At 32.5% G+C, this 23458-nt stretch overlaps 1 protein-coding gene across 1 annotated transcript; it reads right to left on the reverse strand.

Annotated features, from left to right (window-relative positions):
* Positions 1-1966: 1966 nt before the first annotated feature.
* On the reverse strand, positions 1967-22021 carry LOC128173889 (multiple epidermal growth factor-like domains protein 10). The gene is made up of 7 exons (XM_052839565.1): positions 21886-22021; positions 18783-19025; positions 16752-16889; positions 12869-13009; positions 3171-3311; positions 2110-2244; positions 1967-1998 (listed from the first exon to the last, which is right to left on the reverse strand). Exons 1-7 carry the CDS (start codon positions 22004-22006, stop codon positions 1967-1969), a joined length of 951 nt encoding a protein of 316 aa, XP_052695525.1. The 5' UTR covers positions 22007-22021.
* Positions 22022-23458: the final 1437 nt, after the last annotated feature.

Here is a 23458-nt window from a genome sequence, read left to right on the forward strand (position 1 = left end):
ACAAGAAACTTTAAAAGGAATAAAAAGCCTCACCTTCTTCAGTAACATCCACATATATCACGCACTTTAATGTCCATCTTTTCCCCTTTATTACTCGTAGCTTATCAACGGCTGATCAATGGAAACATAAACATCCGTCGACATGGTCGACAGAAGTGTGGCTGTCAGAATTTCCTCGTAAACGATTCACACGAGAATATATCCCTCCTTATACAAATATGTAGTATTGTCCCCTGTGCATGTTCATATGTTTCACAGTAACTTGAAAATGCATGTGTACACCGAAAAATGCACAACTTATCTTCTGCATTACGCTCTCTCTTTTCTACAATGCCGTTCGTTATACTGTTTGCATTCGCGGGTCCGCGACAAACATTGCAAACAATTGTTCTGCGTGGCCGTTTAGAACGTGTTAAATAAGTAGTTGAATTCATAAATGATATAGCCTAGATGAAAAAAAAAATGAAATTGAATCACAACGATTTATCTAAGACGCAACACAATGTAATGCAGTAAATGCCTGGGCCTTAAAACGGCATTTGTTCGCTTATGTCTATGTAGACAAATTAACTCGTTCATGTACGATTCACACATATTTGTTTTATGAAATTTGAAAAAAATAGGGCACATAACTTTTTAAATTTGATACCAAATGACATTATTTATTATTATTAACAATAACTGAATTAATTTTTTTTCATAAAATGATAACGATTTTTGCTATCAGAAAAATACGTGTATGAGCTGCTGACCCCTAATTATAGGGGCCAGCCCTTTTTTCTTAATTTTAAATGAAAGCTCTCGTTATTCTAAACAACTTTTGTTCTATATGTATTAACAAAATATTTTTAGTTTAAAGGTTATTATACAAAAAGCAACAAAATTTCATCCCCGAAAAAATCTTAAACTTTGGCGAAAAATAGCTCAAACACTAACAAAGAAATTACCAAAATTTTCATGCCAGCAAAACTATAAAATGTTACCGACAATTTCGCCAAATTTCATGCATCTATCATCTGTAGTTCCCGAGATCAACTCTGGACAAAAGACCCCCCAATTTTCAATTAAAGGGCAATAACTTATAACCGGAAGTGAATTTTAAAAATTTGAAAAAAACGTCTAGAGATATTAATATCATCTACATACCCTGAAAGTTTCATAGCAATCAGACAAAAAATGTTCGAGAAATCTCGTGCACAAAATTTGCGGGAAAAAAAAAATAATAATAAGAAACAGTAGAATAACAGAAGGGTTTTCCGTTGAAAAACGGAAAACCCTAATAATAATAGGGAAAAAGAAACTGTACGAAAACAATAAGGTCTTCCGTTGGAAAACGGAAGACCTTAATAATAAAAAGAAACATTACAATCACTATAAGGTCTTCCGTTGGAAACGGAAGACCTTAAATATATGTTTAACACCAGTTTTACACATATTGACATTTTTCCTGTTAGGATATTATTCAAATATTGCGTGCCTCATTCACAATATTCATAATATAGGTTTTGATGATATTTAAGCATTGAATCCTTATTTTTTGAAAGATATAGTCTCATAACTGCAACGCTGTGTGCATACAAATTGAATAACGCGCGTTAGCGCGTTATGAAAATTTGTTTGCACACACCGTTGCAGTTATGAGACTATATCTTTCAAAAAATAAGGATTTAATGCTTATATTTACATTTTTTTTTTACAGTCTTGCCTTGTACGCAAATGCGAATTATACCTCAAAATTACTGTACTATCCTATGGGTAAGTTTAAATTAATGGAAGAGCCACTGTAACAGCCACAAGCGTGAACTTTGATTTTCGCTTGTGACGTTGTATTTAGCAGCGTTTAACGTGTGTGACGACACAATTAAAACTCGTCAATTAACCTTTTAGTACCCTTTCTGTGTTATGGTGCAATATCTGCAGTAGCTTTACATGCAAAATATACGTGGAATGTAAATATTCACAGATATTAACACAAGCGTACGTCAATCTGATTATTAGCTATCAAAAAAACAAGCTGTGTCAAACATGGAGATATTGTCCTGGCTTTTACTGATTATAATCAACCGACACAATTCTGTAAAAATAAAAAAAAATGTATGCAAAACGTACCTGTGGTACAGTTATAACCCATCCAACCTGTATCGCAGTTTATACACAACCCATCTGTGTGTCTACATGTGTCAGGGTTACAGTTTGGAGAACAAATCTGTGAACAGTTTCTGCCGAAATATCCTTCTTTACAGGCTATATGTTAAAGATATACAAACAAAACCCAGACCATAAGTGGCATAAAAAATCAAACCTTCAAAACATCCTTCATTACAAAATCTGAGTTAAAAAAAAAAACATGAACAGTTTTCAAGCAACATATTAAAGTACATCTAAAGGCAATTAGATCTAATTATAAATTAAAATTAAAATAGATCTAATTTAAAAAAATGAATAACTTAAAATGTACTTTTTAGTACAGAAGCGACTATCAGGAAAAGCATAAACACTTTTTTTTCTTCTTGGTCGAAACTGTTTGTAAAGGTTATCATAACAATAACTATAGTTTGACTTTTAACCAATTATGCTTTTTCCAAGATAAATTGTACACTAACACAGATTCAATATTGTGACTCCCGAAACACAATATATTTGATTTACACATCAGATATCAGAAAAAAATACATATCTCTGAAAAAATTGACTGATTTGCAACAAATAATTCGCAAAATCAGCTGCCTTCTTATTTTGTTAATTGGGTAATCGTATCTGAAATATTCAAATTCACCTTTACCTTAGACCTCGCTGAGGTCACTACAGCAAATGAATAACGCTTTGGTACATTCAGGACTTATCGTACAAAAAATTACTACGTCTTACTGTCATAACACTGCCCCTCAATATACCCGTCCTGGCATCCATTAGAGCACACTCCACTGACATGATCACATGGCTCATTGTTTGTACAGTGTCCGCTACAACGTTCTCTGCAATCCATTCCAAAATATCCGGAAGAGCACTCTATGCAAAGAAGGAGGAATTAGGCACGTCACAAGTATAATATGAATAAAACTAAATCAATAAGCATATACACTCAAAAGTAAATATTAATTCATTTTAATTATTAACTTAAAAACAAATAAATTTATCAATAGCATATATACATCAATCAGTAAGTGTACCTTTGTGACAATCACCATTAGTATATCCCGGTTTACATCCTTTGTCACACCGCCCAGTCTGTTTGTTACATGGAGAGTCATTCAGACAGTGACCACTACAGTTGTTGGCACAGCAATAGCTATAGGTCCCGTCTTCACATTCTGGATGCATATAGAAAGTAACATTAGGAAAAAAATATGTAATTGTATAATTTTGGACCACTGCCACTTTAATTTGTATTATCCTAGACCAATGCCACAATGACAGAAAAAATTCCATGATATTATAATACAAACAGCATGCACACACATATATATATATATATATATATATATATATATATATATATATATATATATATATATATATATATATATATATATATATATATTGGGGGGGGGCCTTAAACCCCCCCTCTCCCCCTGCAAATTTCAATTTCCTTAAATTGATATTATAAAATTACCAAAATGGCCTTAGACCACCACCCCTGCCAAACTCAAATTACCGTCGGAACCACCCCCCCCCCCCCGGACTTCTTTCTGGATCCGCGCATGAAACGCATCATTTCTAAGTTCAGTCCAGAGTTTGTTCTTTTTTTTAAAGCTATTATAACGTCAGCTCACTTTGGCATTTTAGGTTTTAATATGTGTCGTCTGGTAGGCTTGACATCCCCGAGAATCAAGAGTAAAACTGGCGTAGCATCCACTTTTAAAGGGAGACAACTCTGAATTTAAAATAGTTTTGAATTGAATTATTCAATGGCATTTTATCCTAGATTAAACTAGTTCTGGAGTACTCATACAGTCATGAATCCTAAACCTTAAAGTACGTGTATTGCTTAAAATCGTAGCGTAAAAGTGATGAAGAAGATACAATGTATTTAATATGTATTCAAATTCATTTACTTTTTTGGCATCCATTTGTAACTATATTGTGTGATTTTATATTTGCTTTATCCAACAAGTTGAAATGGTGTATATATTCGCGAGGCTTGCCGAGCGAATATAACCATTTCAACGAGTTGGATAAAGCAAATATAAAATCACACAATTATATATGTTCTATTTATCTCATACAATTTGATTCATATTATGAAGCTTTTTAGACAGTCCCTTATGTGACCCGAATTGTTTTTTTTTTTCAAAGATTAGAAACGATAATGTGACGTTGTGTTATGCGGTTATTGTGACCTTGCGCAATACAATTAAGTACGTCATTCCTGAGATAAATCTAACTGTTTTAATGTAAAGTTTCACTGAAATAAACCTTAAAATATTTTTTTAGCTCTGAATAATTTTTCTTATAGCTTATTCACTTGATTAAATGGAAATTCCGATTAGAAGACTTGAATAATCAAGTTTGTTGACATACACAAAGTTGCGAATGCTCGTTAGTTTGAATGGACTCGAACGAGGAACAGTTGTTGATGTTTAATAAAACAAATGCTAGGCTAGCCTTATGATTCCAAATTTAAAATAGTGAATAAGGATGCTTACTGGTGGTGGAATAAAAGTCTTATGAAACATTATTTCGTAAGTTCGTGCATATAAACACAACCAGAGGGCTCTGTTTTTATCGCGTCGTCAGGATGAACTCCTTGATAGTTAAAGTAATTTGCAGTTTTATAAACTTCACAAAGCAAATTGACAGTTGGAAGTTGGCTAAACTTATCAAAAATCTTGACATACAAGAAAAAAGGGTCTTGTGGTTACGTTTATGAATAACTTTGCAAAAAAGGGCCCCCCCCCCCCACACAAGCCCCCCGGTGTTCCGACGCCTGTGCTTCGCAGTTATGTGTTTTCCTTCATATTTGTAATTTAAATCATTGACAAAATCAATTTTATATTAATTTTTGAAGTAGATATAGTTATGTTGAAAGCACTAGCAAATCTTCGAAAATAGGTCACTTAAGCGTTGAAGCGAGAGGTTGTGTCAAAAATAGTTCGGACTGGAAGTATTTGATAAAGCATCACTCGTTTGATGTAGCAAAGGTTTATCATACGGGTAATATACACCACACGTATGATATATATATATATATATATATATATATATATATATATATATATATATATATATATATATATATATATATATATATATATATATATATATATATATATATATATATATATATATATATATCGCATAGCCCCCTAACTCCGTCACTAACTCCGTCACTACCCCAATTCCGTCACTTTCGGAAAACTCCTCGCCGTTTGAAATCAAGTGCCATTATGACGTCAATTTTAAATGTCAAAAATCTTTAATCAAATGTCAACAATTTGCAACGGTTAAATTTAAGAATGTGTCAAAAAATAACAGAATTAAACCTTGTTCATTTTATGCACCATTAATTGTGTGTAATCAGCTAAAACTTTTTCACGGGTGCACTAAAATATCGATATTTCTGACATGCGGGCCCATTCGATCATTTACGGTGGTCAGCTATTTTTAGAGAGGTCAAGATGAAACATTTCACATGTAATACATTTTTGATTAAGGTAATTAATACATTTTTTTCAATCTGCAATAGCCTTCATGCACTACTCTTGATGATAACGTCAAATCGCTCATGCCGATACTTTCGCCTTATACAGGGTATAGATATATCCGGTATTTCGCTATTTAGAATATGCTTCATTTCTAAAAATGTAATAAATAAATTATATAATAAGTAATATATTAATTAATGATATAAAATATTTAAAATATGTAAGGACATAAATCAAACGGCATCCATACATCTTGAAAAGGCCATTGTGATTTTTGTTACATGGACCTATTTTTTATTCTGGCGATCATTTCATTCCGATGAAATTAAATACAATTTAAATTGCATGCACCATTTTTACTTACTGTAGACGTATTTTTTTTCCACGGGGTCATAATTCCGCGGAATCGCAATATCAATTTAATCCGCGGGTAAAAATTTACGCGGATTCTTTGAATGAAAAAAAAATCATTTGAATAAATATTATTAAATTTAGTTCTGAGCGATTTTCATTACCTAGAATTTGTCCAACTTTGGACTTAAATTGTAAGAACTGTTCACAGTGAACAGTAATTATCGGTTGTGCACTGGTCGGTAGTCATTAGTTAGCCGTCAAGATGTTATGACGCCAGCTAAAATCGTCTTGTGAAACACCACATAATGATTATTTAAATTATGAGTTGATCAGTTTTATCCATTAAAGGTCAGAGCACAAAGGGATCTAAAATTGCAGTAAAAACACGGGTCTTAGCCTCAGTTAATTGGGTCATTGAAAGACAGACCCGCTTGAGGCTATTTGTCGTCTGACACGTGCCGTTATCTCAAACTGGGGGAATTTTAAATTTCATGCAAGTAAATTTACAGAAAATTCAATTCTTTAAGAGATTAAATTATTTATTATGTGAATTCTCAATACAAATTTGTTTGACAGTTTGCATGGATAAAAACGATATACAATGGGTACACGTATATGGAAGTGTTAAATAATGTAGAAACTTCAGATTATCCTTATTCATGTAATGCAATTTCAAAAATTTATTCCAAAATGCACTTTAAGTACACTGGGAAAAAATTCCGCGGAAAATTTGTTCCCGCGTTCATAGCGTAAATTAATACCACGCGGACAAAAGTACGTCTACAGTATTATAACTTGGCCTAGATACAAATGGAGTTTTCACTAATTTGTTAATCTGTCTTCATTCTCTGCCATATCATAGAGCATGTGGGTGACGGAGTTAGGTTCATAAGATAAAATAAGCACGCGTGATAAACGTCGTATTCAGAGGGCTTATTTGAATAAAAATAAAATATTTCTGTTAATAATTTTATAAATTATATTGTTTCAGATTATATTTAGTGATTGCAAATGATAAAAACCACAAACAATAATTTACAGAGAAACGTGGGAGGTTTTCTGCTTATGGTGACGGAGTTTGGGTACTCGGGGATATATATATATATATATATATATATATATATATATATATATATATATATATATATATATATATATATATATATATATATATATATATAAACGAATAAGTCCTTGGTATAGGTCACGATATAGAAAAAAGTTTTCAGTAGACGGTAACACAATAATCCATTCCTCTCAAATTTAATCCAGAGCGCTTTTTCCTGGTCGGCTCTTCAGTGGATTTCAAATTGTAACAGAAATAACAAACATTGACGTCGTTTTTATGACGTCATAAAGTAGGCAACGTCACGAACAGTGTACACAATATCTGGAAATGGCGGCAAATATTTTTTTTACAAACACATGTAAACGTAATGAAATATGTACAAATGATACTGTTTTGAAATAAGAGGTTATTAAAATGAAAGCTAAATAAAGTCAATGCAGAATAAATAATCCAATTATCGATTAAGTTTAGGTTTAAATTTATTTATGAAATATTTTTCTTTTGCTAGTCGCAGCTGATCACTTTTCTCGCGTACTTTGTAAAAATGAAAATTTTCAAACCGGCCTCTATCGCACACATCAAAAGGTTCACCACACAGAGTGTTACGAACAGAAGGATCCCTTATCTGCTGCTTATGTACTCTCACACGGTCGGCTTATTTGGTCCCTGTTTGGCCAATGTTATTTTCTCCGCATCCATCGCAGGTCATGCAATAAATGATGTTTTTGGATTTGCAATTTTTTTTAATTTTTTGTTATTTACCAGACATTAGCATCAGGTTTTAAGTTGTTGCCACTCTCGACTGCTGTATAAATTGCTCAGCTGTTAATGTCAAAAAAATTGTAATAGAGTAAGTAATTACTCGACCTGACCGTTTTTGTTGACAAGGTATGGTCTAAAAATATGCTGTGCAGTTGCGTGTGCTATACGGTATACCGTATAGCACACGCAACTGCACAGCATATTTTAGACCATACCAATGGTTTTCATGCGCGGGACGATATAAATCCAAAAGTGAATAGTTCCTCAGCATCCGGATTTTGCAGACCTAGACCACATAAACAAATGAAATAGAATTCCACAAAGGTTTTTATATTCATCGTGGGATCTCTATGAGAGGCTGTTTAAGAGAACGTGTAACGTTTGAGGTTTTCATGTTGTGATTGTTATTTTTTAGGGTAGCTGTACCTTCTTCAGTTTTTTATAAAGCCCTTCAATAAATTCTGATTGAGTTTTAAATAAAATGCGTTTTTATTTATTCTTCATATTTTATCATTGCCATTGTAAATATAATTGAAATAAGGGACAGTATAATACGAATACTTGCCTGGCGCGGGGGGTGTGAAGGAAGCATATAGGCAATTTAGCGTCTTATTTTGACTGTTATATTCAATTTCGTGAAATTAAATAACTATTTTGAATAATATCAAAAACTTAGTATTATCCTTTAAAATAGATGTAAGTGCAATAAAAGGGTAGTACATTACTGCCACATCGGTGCATTATCACGTGACAACTATAAATAGCTTACGTATATTCCTTAACATAAAATGAGAGAGAACAACACTACCCTGCGGTATCCAAAATAAAAAAAAACATACCAAGTGAAGGCAAAACATATCAATTTAATCAAAACCGCTGCTCGATATATATATGCTCTTCTTAAATAAATAGCTATTCATCCGGCTCTCGTAAAACCTTCCCTACTTTTATAAAGTTTGCACGGAAAACGGTATGTAGCATCAAAACAGCACACAACATGGGATTCTAGCAGCACTTTTCAATTTAAGCATTGATCAAACTAACGATACGTATAAAATTTCAAGTTCAATATATACGGGGTAGTGTTGTTCTAGTCATATTTTTATATCGTAAACAACGAGAGAGGAAAGCCTGGCCGAGAAATAAAAGCAAATTTACATACCTTTTAGCGAATCATTGATAAAAATAACATCTCTCACAGTATTCGTATGTCCAGTTTTCAATAAATCACACCACAATACTTTATTAGAGTTCTTTGATTAGTTATATTTTTAATATGTTTACAGTGCTTTCCAATCTAATTCACACGACATTCAACTTTTAGTCATGACGTCATCAGTGTGTAAATCTACGTAATACAAACTAATTTCTGGAAGAAAAAAAATGTCTTCAGTATCTTTTATTTGTTTTTGGTCTTCGTTTCGTAGCTTCAATATTTGAATATGTACATAATAACTAAGATATGTGATTTCACGGAATGACATGTAATTCAGATTCCATATGCTTCCTTAACACCCCCGCGGGGGCCTTAAAATTTTGACTAGTGTATATATATATATATATATATATATATATATATATATATATATATATATATATATATATATATATATATAAACGCATACACACGCCTCGGCATATTATGTTTTATAGTGTTGTCTGGTAGGCTTTTCTTGTAAAAACTCTCCTCGAAAATCAAGGGACAGAAATACCTAACATTTGCGGAAATCACAGAACCCCTCTTAAAATGGATTTCAGATTTCTGTTATTCAGGTTTGCAGTTATTACAGTTAGAGTTATTTCCCCTTTTTTAAAACACAATTATGACGTCAGAGGTCATGTCTGTTTTGTATTGTCTGGCTTTTCAAAAGTTCGCCTGATTATCTAAATTACGCACAGTATACTGTTTTATTTACCTAAAAAGCATGGCGTACTTAGAATTACACGTTTTATCTAGTTTTCAAAAGTTTTACCTTTACTGTAAAAACGCCATTTGTAATGCCTGGAATTGCATTGTGGGTCGAAATTTACTGACGCCAAAGACTTCTGACGGATCAATGTGCAAGAAAACCATTGTAACGGCGATAACTCCGTTAATCTTTTGTAATGAAATTATGTATATAAGTAAATCCTTGTATGTTATGTCAGCAGTACACTTGCAATGTATGTACCCAGTGGGCATTTCAACGTTGAAACAACGTTGTTTCAACGTCAGGCATCAACGTTGAATCAACGTTGAAATAAGGTTGCATATGAAAGTTGAGGCAACGTTGAAAATGTTATATCGTTGTTCCAACGTCAAAGTTCAACGTTGATTCAACGTAGAAATTGAGTTGAAATCTGGTTTAAAATATATAGATATGACAATGAAAAAAAGTTAAAATTAAGTGATTTTTGTAAAATGTTGTTTATAAACATATCTTTTATTATTACGTTGTGCTGTTTTATGTGTTTTGACACTTTATTAAAAAAAATCCAAATGTACAAAGTCGACCTTTAATTAAATCCTAGAAGTATTTGAGTATATCCTTCGCTAAACAACTAGTCTATAGAGTCCTCGTAATTGCATTTCTCAATGTTTTAAGCAAGGCTGAATACGATCACAAAGAAACCACGCGTACATTCCGCCAAATGGTAGCCATGCTTGTTTTCCATGACATGAAACAAAGGATGTCAACACAAAAATGTAGAATCCACAATAGTCAGTTCATCATTTGCATTCTGCAGACTGTTTAAAAAAATAACTCCCAAGATACTCCAGTGTAAAATATAAAACAGTCACAAATTAACAGAAAAAGCTAAAATCCCGGCATTTTACTGTATATAAAATCTGTGTATTTACTGCACGAGGTGTACCTAAGAATTGACTTTCTTTGTTCACATATAGCGTCTTTAGCGGTCAAGCTGACATAGAGCAGGCTGGTAAATTGCATAACTCCCTAGATCGGCAGTGCTTGCAGTAGTTCTGGGTCTGCGCATCCCCTTCTCACTGACCCAGTTAATTAAAATGCAATTAGCCACTTGCTGTACGCACAGCTCAATCTCAAATTTCTTGTATGAAAACAATCTTTTTTTTTTTTTAATGTAAAGTGAAATATTAATTCAACTTTTCATTTAAAAGAAAATTGATATCTTAATTGGATAAGACAACAATATAATAATTTTATTCGAAAATATATAAGATAAAAATGTATTCAAATTAACATTTAACATTTGTAAAAACACAACATTTAATGCTTCCACTTTACAATATATAAGTAAAACCTAAATTAAACAAATTATAAATAGGCAAAAAGGAAGTTTGAATTTGAAAATATGTGTTCAGTTTCATTTATGTATTAAAACGCTGTTTCAACGTTGAAAAGTGGTTGATGTCTTCAACGTTGAAAATAAGTTGGGCCTTCAACGTGGAATCAACGTTGATTTATGGTTTGGGTTTCAACGTTGAAACTCAACGTTGATTCAACGTTGAATAATGGTTGATCAACGTTGCAACTTGATTTCAACCATTTCTCAACGTTGAAACAACGTTGCGTGCCCACTGGGTACATAGTCTTTATTTATCTTTTTCTTGTTTGTTCTCATGAGAGCGTGAAATGGGAAACCATATTCAAAAGGAACTTCTGGTCTGATAAAAACAGGGCATTACTGGTCTGAGTAACTGACGCCAAAAAAATCTTTAGAATGAATGTGCAACTGGTCCGAATTTGTTTTTCAGACGCATTGCCGGTAGAGCTCGCTTCGTTCGACGGCGCTGCGCACCTGCAAGCTGCGCTTGCTATTAAAACTTGAACCTATTAATTAAATTATTACAAAATATTTTACACTGATTTTTAGGAGTTGATTTTAATCAACTCTCCTATGCAGTTACTCTTGCAAACCGAAAGTGACACAGTGTTTGGACCTAAGCACAAATCATCACCGCCGACAAGACTTAGTTCTTGAAAATAATAGAAAAATTCGATGTAATGTATGCTGAAGGATTTTTTTTAAAAAGGAAACTTATCTATAAACACTTTGAAAATAGTCGGATTTTATATAATACAAACGATTTATATATGTTTGTTGTCTCATGTGTTCCTACGCCAGAGTTTAATAAAGTCTCGTTCAACAAGATGCTCGGTTGTCTCCGTAAATCTCCGACAAGTAGAGAGGCTCTCTTGTTTGTCGGAGATTAACGGAGCCGAGCGTCTGGTTGAACGAGAATAGAGTTCGATATCAATAGTGCTTGGATCCATACGATTTTTAGAATTGTTTCGATTACTAATACACAGTTGGAAATCTATCTTTAAATATTTCATAACATGATTCATATGGGGTTTCTCGAAATTCTTGTCGGAAAAGTCTAAAAATTCATATATTAAAAAAGCGCTTAATTCAAATACAGACTAGAAACTAATTGCCATGCAAGATAAGTTGATTTAAAAAAAGATAATAGATAAAATCAACTCCAGTCAGTACTTCAGTACTTTGATAATGATATGTACATTTTTGAATAAAGTACGAAAGGAAATGAAATAAATACGTTCATTAAGCTATATTGATTTTTAATGTTATTCTTTATCATTATTGAAATGTTTTCTCGGGCGACATTACCAGAATATTTGCCTTCGGCATCAGACTACATACCACTGTATGGCTTTCTTGTCACCTCAGGGCAAATATTACGGTATGTCGCTCGCACCCCCCCCCCCTTCCAATAAAATGCATAATAAGAAAAAAAAGTTAGAAAATACATGTATTTGCGAATAGAATCCTTCCTTTTGTTAAGCTTGAGTGATAATTTTAAGTAATGCAGTGATTAATTACAACTGACAAATGACGAACTAGCATTTCATTTTTTGCGATTATGATTGGAATTTGCGAGAATAGGCAGACGAGCTAAGAGAGAGTGTTAGCCTTTGACAATTGACTATTGTAGACTTTCAATTACGCTTCACTCCAATATTGGAGCAATTGAGACTTTTTTTGAGCAAGGTTATTAAACTTTTTTTGAGCAAGGTTATTAAAAATGATTTTTTAAAAATTCAAGTTCTACCGTTATCACACAATTTTCCAGTCCATCCAGCATCACACCCTTCGTCACATTGACCAGTCACGTGATTACACGAAGTACCATCTTTGCAATAACCTTTGCATTGTTGACGACAGTTATCTCCGTACCACCCTTTTCCACATTCTATTATAAAGAAAATTATCACACTGTCGTTGAAAATAATGATTTCCTAGCTAAACACAATTGAAATGGTACATGAGCAAAAAAAAAACAAACAAACAAACAAATAAAACCATTACTATCAAAACCGCTTTGGTTGACTTTTTCCGATAGCGTCACGATCAAATCTTTCAGCTACGTCAAGCATAAACAATACACTCTGCAGGTGTTAAAAATGCATAATTGGTCAACTTCTAAGCGGAGTTACTTTTAAATACTTAGTATATGTAATGCCAGAGCGCGACATCTCGCAAAACACTTCATTAAAGTGGGATTTAAAAAAACCTGAAGAAATACCGTATGATACATGAATTACAAATGTAATGTAAAGCTTGATGATTATATGCACACGGGAGCGGTTCTTGTGATGAAGTTCATGAGTCGCAAGTTGACATTTAAACAAATGTAAGGGGGGTATATATGCATAACTGCTATTTTTTCGACGAAGCTTTCTTTTTCTACAGAATAAATTAATGTTTACATTTGTGAGAGATAAAAAAAAATACAGACGAATTGACTGATAGTTGATGTAGTCCGTATTTTTGAATATTTACATTTCCAGTGTCTTTGCCTGTGATAACACTACTGATCGACTTAAAGTTTGTACTATATAACCCAATGAATTTCAAATGATGTATAATTGAGGCACCAGCGGGTATTGCTTATTTATATTTAAATATTTAATCGTACAGTGGCTTATTATTATAAAAGTAATAAGGAATCATTCTTTGAATATTATGAGGGAATAATTTCGGTCAGATCGTGTTCAAATCTATCATAAAGCCCTTCGGGCTTTCTGGGATTCGATCACGCCCCGACCAAACTTATCACATCATAATACTCAAAGAATGATTCCTTGTTCCTAAAAAAAGGACGAAGTGTCAGCTGGTGTTATTCCTTTTAATGCCTCGTAAACTGCAACTTTTAATCAAAAATTATTTTCTTTAGTTTGCAAAACACTGCGTCGACGGCGTTGAGGCCAGGGGAATATGTTGGTACATTTGTAGAAAGAAATATTCGATATCTACTGTTGGCAAAAAGTTGCAAAGCTCCCTTTCTGCTCTGTTATGGTGAATTGCTGCGTTATAAGCTATCAAGACACCACCTGGGTGAAAACAGGATCACCCTCGTCTGTAAAGTTTTGTGCGGCTTCTGCAATGAATTAAACATATTCAGTGCCATTTGAAGGTCCATCGAATATCTCTACGGGTTTAACCCTACACATTTAAAATATTCCGTTTATAGTGAAATTTTCATGAAGATATATACATTTACATATATGATGTTCTTTTTAAAGTTATCCTAAACGTGAAGTAAATTAAACGAAGAACTTGCCTGGTATAAAAATAATACTTTGAAATTGAGTCTCGTTTTGGTTTTTTTGAACTTATTATTATCATATTGATAATCCAGTCTCATTAAAACCATTTCCCTTTTCCTTACACTCGTCAGGGTCTGATAGACCTGTATCAATAACAGATCATTTCCACTCGACCTCCACATTTGCATACAATCTAAATATACTTCTAATTACCTAAGATATGCCTTTAAACATTAATGAGTGGTGCAACTTTTCAATACTCAGTCTAGAGGTTACAGAGAAAATAGGCATGAATTAATTTGTTTGTCTCCATTTGAAGAGTTCCAATCACTTTTCTAAAGCTCTAATTGGTAAAAAAAAACTGGTCGTGTTAAGATGACCTTTTATCAATACAGGGTATGTCAGGCTCTGACAAGTGTGAGAAGGAGGTGGTTTTAATCAAACTGATGGACAATCCTTTCGCGACACGAAGTTGCGACGGAAGACGTATTCGTTGTTTTGCAACGAGCTCGGCTCTAGTTTTGTAAATAAATTTGTTCATTGTACAGCAAAACTTGTCTAATCCGGCAGAGGGTGGTTCTAAAACAAATGGCCGGATTAGGCTACGTCCGGTTTAGAGGACATTTTTGCAAATTAATTATAGTATTAAATGCGGTAGGTCTTGATCGGCATATTCTTGGAAAGTTTTCAATTCCTCTGATATATATAAGATTTCATCGATTTTATTTACGGTAGCAATTTCCATTTTAATTTTTTTTTTGGAAAACCCAGGCAATAAATCAATAACGGAATATATACAATGGAAATACTTTTTCAATCAAATCATCGTTATTGATAATTTTTAAAACATCCGACTAACCTGAAAAGTGCATGCTTAACCGGAACTTGTTAAACAAAGATAGCTTAAAGGTGCTGAATGGTAGCTTAAAGACGATCTTTAAGCCACCGTTAAGCTATATGTGTTGCTTAAAGGTGGCTTAAAGAAAGCATAAATATGGCTTAAAGGCAGCTTAAAGACTATCTTTAAGCCACCTTAAAGCCACCTTTAAGGACAACTGATAGGTCCTTATTGTCCAAACTTCTTTAAGCTACCTTTAAGCCACCTTTAAGCCATTAAAAATCATTTAATTCAATATTGTGCTTAATTTACCAACAAAATATATTAACTATATAGTAATGATAGAAAAGGTATTAAAAACTGTTTGTTCTAGAAAATAAAAGGGAAAAAAATTAATCAAAACGCCCAAAGAGGAGAATTGAACCCGGGACCCTTCGTTTATCAGCATCACCTCACTTCCTGTGCGCCACGGCAACTTGCATATTTTATGTGGTTTTTATATCCTATATATCCGTGGATATTGAATCAATGTATTGAATGTGTATTTTTTACTTTAAAAGATGTTGACTTCCATTCAGATGGTACAATCAATTATCTTAATTTATAAATCACATGCATGCATGCATTTAGAATGAAATACGGAACTTGGTCTTCAGTGAAAAAAAAATATTATACCTAAATGGAAATCGTTAGGCTTATTAGTAGGTCTACATAGTTATTAAATTTAAACCGAGTGGATATACAGTCATCTAACTCATAGCTAAATGAAATGCATAGAAATCATTTCTTTTTTTAAATGCATTGAAACTATATGGGAAATAGTTCTACGCAATTTCCCGGTTTTCATGATCACGGCGCCGTTCCAGTTTGTTTCAATATTTCATTGTATACATGATTTTTAGACTATCAATTCTATAACAAATAATATTACCAACTAGAGCAAAGCTCGTTGCAGAGCAACGAGTGGGTCTTCCGTTAATGTCGGGAGTAAAGCTAGATGTTCCTGTAAGAAGCAGAGTTCTAAAACCTATAACAAGGGTAACTTAAACAGAAAAGAAATAAAAAATCGAATTTTTCTCGGTACGACTTAACAAAAAACAATTTCAAGAACGACATTACAAAAAAATCAGAACGAGTCAAAGTAAGACTTAACAAAAATCGAATTATTTTTGGTACGAGTTAATTTCACTTTGAACTTTACGCTATTTTTTTTTTTAAACAGAGAACGCGGAATCAAAATTTCCGAACAAATCGATTTTAAATCAACAATATATCTGCATCGTCCGATCTAAAAAAAAAAATCAGATTAAAATTCACCATCCTAATCAGGCTAAAATTGCATTTTAGGTGCAAAAATATCAAATTAAGTTGGTATGCTCAAGCAGCCAATCAGCAGTAAGCTGATTCGACCAATAAGAATGTTTGGGTTGAGGGGCATAATTTTGTTTATACTAGTTGCAGTTGTCAAAACTGATCGTGACGCTATCTGAAAAACTCAACTAAAGCGAAAAACTTGACTAAAAAAAAACAAACTGTAATGATCTTACTTGTGTTACAATGTATTCCAATCCAACCAGGTGTACATGTAAAGCACGTTCCGTTTTGTATGTGACACGTGCTGTCTTTACAATTTGTGGGACAAGGTGTGTCACAGTTACTGCCGTAGAAACTGGTATTATCACACCCTGTATTAATGTATCAAATCGAGATAAATTACGCAAGATATATAAAGTTGTAAGATCATATTAACACCCAAACCCATCCCACTTAAAACAATTATATCTAAAAAAAAAAAACAAACAACAATATTAGATCCTAATCTTTCCAATTGTACATTTGCAAAAAAACTACAAAATGCCTGCACCAGAGTACTTGCTTACACCTTTGGTATTTCATGCGTGATGATATCCGTAAGGTATAAAGTTAATTTTAATTGAGTTATTATTGTGAAATTAATCAAAAACCTACTTTCATTTTCGATTAACAAGCCCGACGTAGTAAAAATGAGAGTAAGGTGGTGGACACGCTTTGGCAGATCCAAGTCAGGGATTGTTTGCATCAAAATCAAAATATATACTTGCAATGAAATGATAATGTTTGATTACGTAATGAGTGAAGATATTCACTGTGAGCCTATTTAAAGAATACATAAAAGTTGAGATTTAACAAATGTTGTATATTCGCTTGACAACATTCCAGAACGGTGTAACCAACAACACAGATTGACTATTTAACGAAAAGTGTAGGACGAGTTCACCATACATTGCGGGCAGATACCTTGGATCGGACTTCTACTAATACAAAAAGCTAATAAATTAAATGGAGCAATTAATGGGATTTTAGTATTAATTCAGAGAACTTTCCAGAACGGGTTGCCCAAAAACGAGTTGACTAATTAAAATAATGGTGGAAAGTGTGGGGCGAGTTAACCATCGGCCAAATACTTTGGATCTGACAACTTTGGTTTAAAATATGCATTCAAATAGATAATAACGTAAAACCTAGTATGTTTTAATTTAATACTTTTTATACCATTACAGATTAGTGGTAAACCTTCGACATTAATTTGTAAACATTTATGAACAGAACAGATTATTGTATTCTACGGGTGATGCCCCCTCCATATTGTTTTTTTTTTTCAAAACAATCTTTTATCTAAAATTCTTATTTAGGAGAAAAATACAAATTATATTGAAAAATTGACCAAAAAAACAACTTTAGAGAGAAATACAAAAAATACCCATTCACTGATTTGATATAAATACAATATTTTTTTTTCAGTCAGTTGCAACATACGGGATTAAGGCCACGTACATGTACATGTATATAATTATTATCCATTTCACCTTAGATTTTTCATCCCTGTCCTCTCCTCTAAATATCCAACAATGCAGTTTGTTTTTTATTTCAAATTTAAAGAATATGTTAGGAAAAATCGGACAAAGTATAAACAAAAACTGAACAAAAATATGGTTCAACACATTAAGCATTATATCAAAATGTGTAAAGTGTTAATTTCCGCGCTTGCGCGGGGTCTCATCTAGTATGTAATATATTAACAAACTCATTATATACATTAGACGTGTCCGACTTATCACAAAGCTATTTTTAGTATCATTGGAGAATGTTTTAAAAATGCGAATTCCTTTAATTTTCCTCACAATAAAAGGTCAACTTACAAGTAAACGTTGTCCCAAATATAAATGTAATCGACCGGATAGTTTATCTGCTTACCCTGCTTAAATTTTTCAAATGTGTGGTTTAAATGGAATGGACGCAAAAATAAACCTGCCATTTCATTGTGTACAGCTTTGAATATTCACAGGACAAACATTGGTACAATTAATAATGTGGTATTTTCCATGGCGACAATAGGCATCACTTAAAAAACATTTATACGAGCTCAAAGTGGTACAACACAATGAATCTGTTTCAAATGAAGGCATAATCTTGAGATGTTGTTTTTGGTGGTGTTTTAAGCAATTCAAGTTGGTATCACATAAAATTGTTTATTTGTTTGTTTTGCTATAGTATATTCATATTCATATTTTAATAAAAATGTTTTAATATGTGTATACCTTGTACTTTGACTTCACATAGCTCTGTAATGACACTGGTAACTTCATAGCCAGTAGGATAGGTGACTCCGTCCAACCGTTCGTTGTAAAATATTACATAGCGTCCGGATTCTGTACATGTTGTCGTAAAGTTCAGGGGCGGTAACCGAGTTCCGTCCTTGTAACACAGACTGGAGCCTTGTATATTTTCAGTGTTTGATACGTACAGAGAAAATCCAGCAAATCGTCCTCTTTGACGTTCGTCTGCATAAACAATGTAACGGAGTTACACAGTGGTCCAATTGATATTAAAAAATTCAAGTTGGCTATTTTACAAATAGAACTCACTAACAAAGCCAGGTCTAATTTGTTCTGCCTTAGATTTTTTAATATTTTTTTTTTTTTTTACAAAAATGTCTACCAATATAATTATTATTTTTAAAAATCAGACATTTACATATAGCACATCGTCGTTTAGGGAGTCATCTCAAAGTTTGTCAATTTGTAAGAAAGGAAACTATTGGATTTTGCATGAAATATATTAATTTCGCTCATTTTTTAAACTTCTGCCCTATGGATTTTCAATGTTCTACAAATGAAAATTGCTTAAAAGCATCAAATTACCAAATAAAAAAAACCTTTTTACCTCCTGGTTTGTTTTAGGAGTCTTATCAAAGTGTTTGTGTATGCCCATTTTCCAGGTTTTGTCAGATAAAGGCTATTTTTTAATTAAAAAGGCGAAAATGGTGACCTTAGTAGTACAGGTAAAACATTCAGACATATTTAAGAGATACTAAACAAAATATATAACGCCTAAGGCAAGTGTTTGTATTTTTAAATATTTTGACCATTACATTGATTAAATCTGAGATATAAATAAAAACACATCATTCGATTAAAAACTCAATCAAAATTTATTTATGGGCGTTATTAAAAAATCAAGAAGGTATAGGTACCCCAAGATATAAATATAAGAACATTAATACCTTATGCGTTTGCCATTGGTCACGATCGATAATTCAAATTCATCAGATTGTTAATTTATTTATTTAAAGTTTGTTATTGGTCTGCGAGGTATATATATTGGGATTTCTGGCAGATTTGGGTCAAGACCTTGGGTTCGTTTCTGTTCTCAAAAACCTATAATCCGTTTCTTATTATTATTAGCAGTTTAAAATAACAGCTGTTATGTGTTTTTTCATATAAAACTTTCAACATGTATATTTTAAATCATTTTGTTGTAATTGAAAAAAAATGTATTTAAAACAACAAAGAAACAGAACACTGTTGGATGATAGTTTTTAGAAAAATGTATAATATCCTGGTAAGAAAAGTAAATACTAATAACGGTAAAATTTGTTTGCATTTGTTTGGATGGTTTCATTAACTAAGGAGCTTATATAATAACTTAATCTCTTTTAAAAGAAGGTCCCTTCACAATTGGCGCACAACAATTATACTTTGTGTTCAAAGGATATCGGATTAATGGATGAGAAATTTTTCTAGAATCTGAAAATAAAATGTACGTGTACTTACTTTAGAACACACATATGTATATTACGTAATTTTGTCAACTTTAACCTGGGCATGTGGTCTTCGACAACTTGATATCGATCGTAAAATTTTCTCCAAATCAGACTTTGGCTTCGGAAATGGGATGCATTTAGCTCCCGTAAGTTTTTCCGGATACCTGCTATCCGATTTAGATGCCCCATGCTTTACCATTATATTGAACTCAATCGGAATATAGCACACAGCTTTACAATTTCAATACGTAAACAAACGCCATTTTCATGTAGCGATGTCCGACCAATGTCCGACCTTATACGCCGCATCTGTTGACATGATCTGATTGGTCACCCCGACACACCCACAAATAAAATGGATCAGTGTATTTAGACGCGCAAGATATATCGCAATATTTATTGCGATTGCATTGCACAGCAGTCGCTTTAGATCTTGCGTATTTCGTATGAATACTTTTTCATATGCGATTAGCTCGGCAACAGTTAACGATCCAATTCTAAATAAGTCGGTCGCACGAGTATCTTGTTGCTTCTGCTCGTGCGCCAATTGTGAAAGGGCCTTAAGCATTTGTTTTGAAATTCTTCAAGTATACGTAAAGCGAAAGAAAATCACACGAAGTTGAATTACATTGATAGCTGCCTTGCTTTTGAACTGCCAATCAAGGTATCACATGTCAATACACATTCCAAACGCCCATTTGATCCCAAAAGGGGAGATAACACTTTTACCGATAATTTCTCTGAAATAGGCGCGCGCGGTGTCATTTTATCGCCCAATGCAAATTTACGATAAGATATATTTTTTTCAGCACATTCTGTACATTGTAATTAAATCATTTTTTTCTGTGTAATTTATTTTTTTTAACAGACATGATGGTTACGATGAATCAATCGCATCTCATAAGTCGAACTTATAGATGTAAACAAAGACAAATGTGTATTATTTGTATAGGTTATTATGAGAGTATATAACGACAGGTACGTGCCTGTATACTGCATATTTTAAAACCTGCGTGGATCACGAATTTTTTTTATGGGAATTGTGATTGGGTGGGAATGTCCAAGGTGACTATAGATCTGCGCATGTATAAGACGTTCCCCTTTTCTCAAGAAATCAACTTAATGCACCCGTGTACTACAAATTTATTATCAACATTCCTTAAAATCTATAGCTATTGATATTAAACAAATGCATTGATATTCACATGCACAAAATAATTTCCAGCGATTTCATATTTTGATTAGTGGAAAAAATGTGTTTAAATCTTGCGAGAAGGGAATCCATTCACTCATTTCTTTTGTTCATATCAATTTATCAATTTAAAATCATATTGAGCTTTCCTATGTGGAGGGATGAAGACCCTCTCCCTCTATTTTTATTTTCAATAGTATACGGCATTTTTCATAAAGATGGAAAAACATGTATTTTTTTCGCTTAATCCATATATTCATTTAACATCATCATGATTTATTTCTTTTTTTTTATACAAGCAAAAAAAATCTCACTGTTTTCTGAACCAGAAGAGTCAGTTGACCAAAAATGATACTAAGTATAAGAAGTAACTGGTTCTTTTACAGTACTTTAACAAAATATATACCAAAGCCAATATATTGCCCGAACAAGATGTTGATACTGTATATGCTATAGATTCCTCCGAGATCCACATTCCACCAAACTGTCTTTTGGGGAGAGTTACGCCCAAAATCTAGCGTCCTCATACACGTAGCAATGTTTCCATCAACTGCGTTACTAGCGCCGTATGTCGGGCCTGTATAGGTACTTGATTGCTTGGCAATTTTGTTGTGTGATATATCATCTAAAGATAAAAATATACATACAGCTGTGATATTTCTGTTACAATGCTTGCTATATGATATTCCGAAGGTAAAATCAAATAATGTTTAATAGATCCATAAAGCATACCCCGTGTTATACAATGTGCTACCCACCCCCTTGGAATGCTATCATCCCCCCAAAAAAAACATTTTTTTTTTTTTTTTAATTTAATGGTTTACTTTTCACAAAAAAAACGCCAGCGAATAAAATAGTTGGTTCGAGTTCTTTTTTATATATATATATATATATATATATATATATATATATATATATATATATATATATATATATATATATATATATATATATATTCAAAGACTTGAAGACGCCGTTAAACTATTATGACGTCATAACAAACGTTACCATGTTAGTATTGTAAAACATCTGAAGAAAATGAAAGCGCTTATGTTTAACTCGATCTTTGTGTTTTCATTTATTTAAGTTTTATATATATTTCACCGACCACTGAGGTTTTTCTTGGATTTATCTATATATATATTTATAATGAAACCGGTAGAGTTTTGAATCGGCTTTCTGTTATTTTTTATTATTTATTACTTGTGTGGATTAACTTTACTCATTTTGGATTATATATATATATATATGTATATATATATATATATATATATATATATATATATATATATATATATATATATATATATATATATATATGTTTCTCCAGAGTCTCTTTTTTAATGAATAATAAAAAACTAAAACACTGTTTCAAAATATTTCGACCGTGTTACCGGTTTTCATCAGTCGGTGTTTATTGTCTATAGCAACACAACGTAGAACATATATTATGACGTCACAATATGAATACAGTCTGGCAAGTGACGTCATACAACAATATTGCGCCAAAAACATATGAAATATAGGTGAGAGTCTATAGAAAGCCCATTTATAGCCGTAATTAGTACATAAACAAATAATAAATGAAAAATGTATAAATAACGGGACATATAATATAGAAAGTGTCTCTACAAACTAGTAATTATGTAGTCTAAAGACATTAATGTTCCCTTTTGTTGATACCAAAAGGCAAATAAGTATTTAATTTTTTCTTCCACAATTTTTTTTCTGAACTTTCTGTAAGTTTCATCTTTGTACAATTTTTCGATACCTATTACAGAATAATCCTCAACTGTATGTTCGTCAGTATAAAAATGCATTGCTACAGGGTCGTTAGTTTCTCTCTTTATCAGTGATAAATTTAAAAGATGTTTTTGATATAAAGTCACCCCCGTGTCCCCAACACATACAATTTTGTTACACCTTCTACAAAACATCCCATAAACAACATTTCTTGACTTGCAATCGATATGATTTTT

This window comes from Crassostrea angulata, chromosome 2 (assembly GCF_025612915.1).
Source record: "Crassostrea angulata isolate pt1a10 chromosome 2, ASM2561291v2, whole genome shotgun sequence".
Lineage (NCBI taxonomy): Eukaryota > Metazoa > Mollusca > Bivalvia > Ostreida > Ostreidae > Magallana > Magallana angulata.

Excerpts from the sequence above, each read along its gene's own strand:
- LOC128173889 (XM_052839565.1), bottom strand. The coding sequence starts at position 22,006 with ATGAGGACGCTAGATTTTGGGCGTAACTCTCCCCAAAAGACAGTTTGG. Across the intron at positions 19,026-21,885 it reads CGGGCAATATATTGGCTTTG|ACGAACGTCAAAGAGGACGA; the intron begins GTATATATTTTG and ends TTGTTTATGCAG. Across the intron at positions 16,890-18,782 it reads ATGTGAAGTCAAAGTACAAG|GGTGTGATAATACCAGTTTC; the intron begins GTATACACATAT and ends ACATTAATACAG.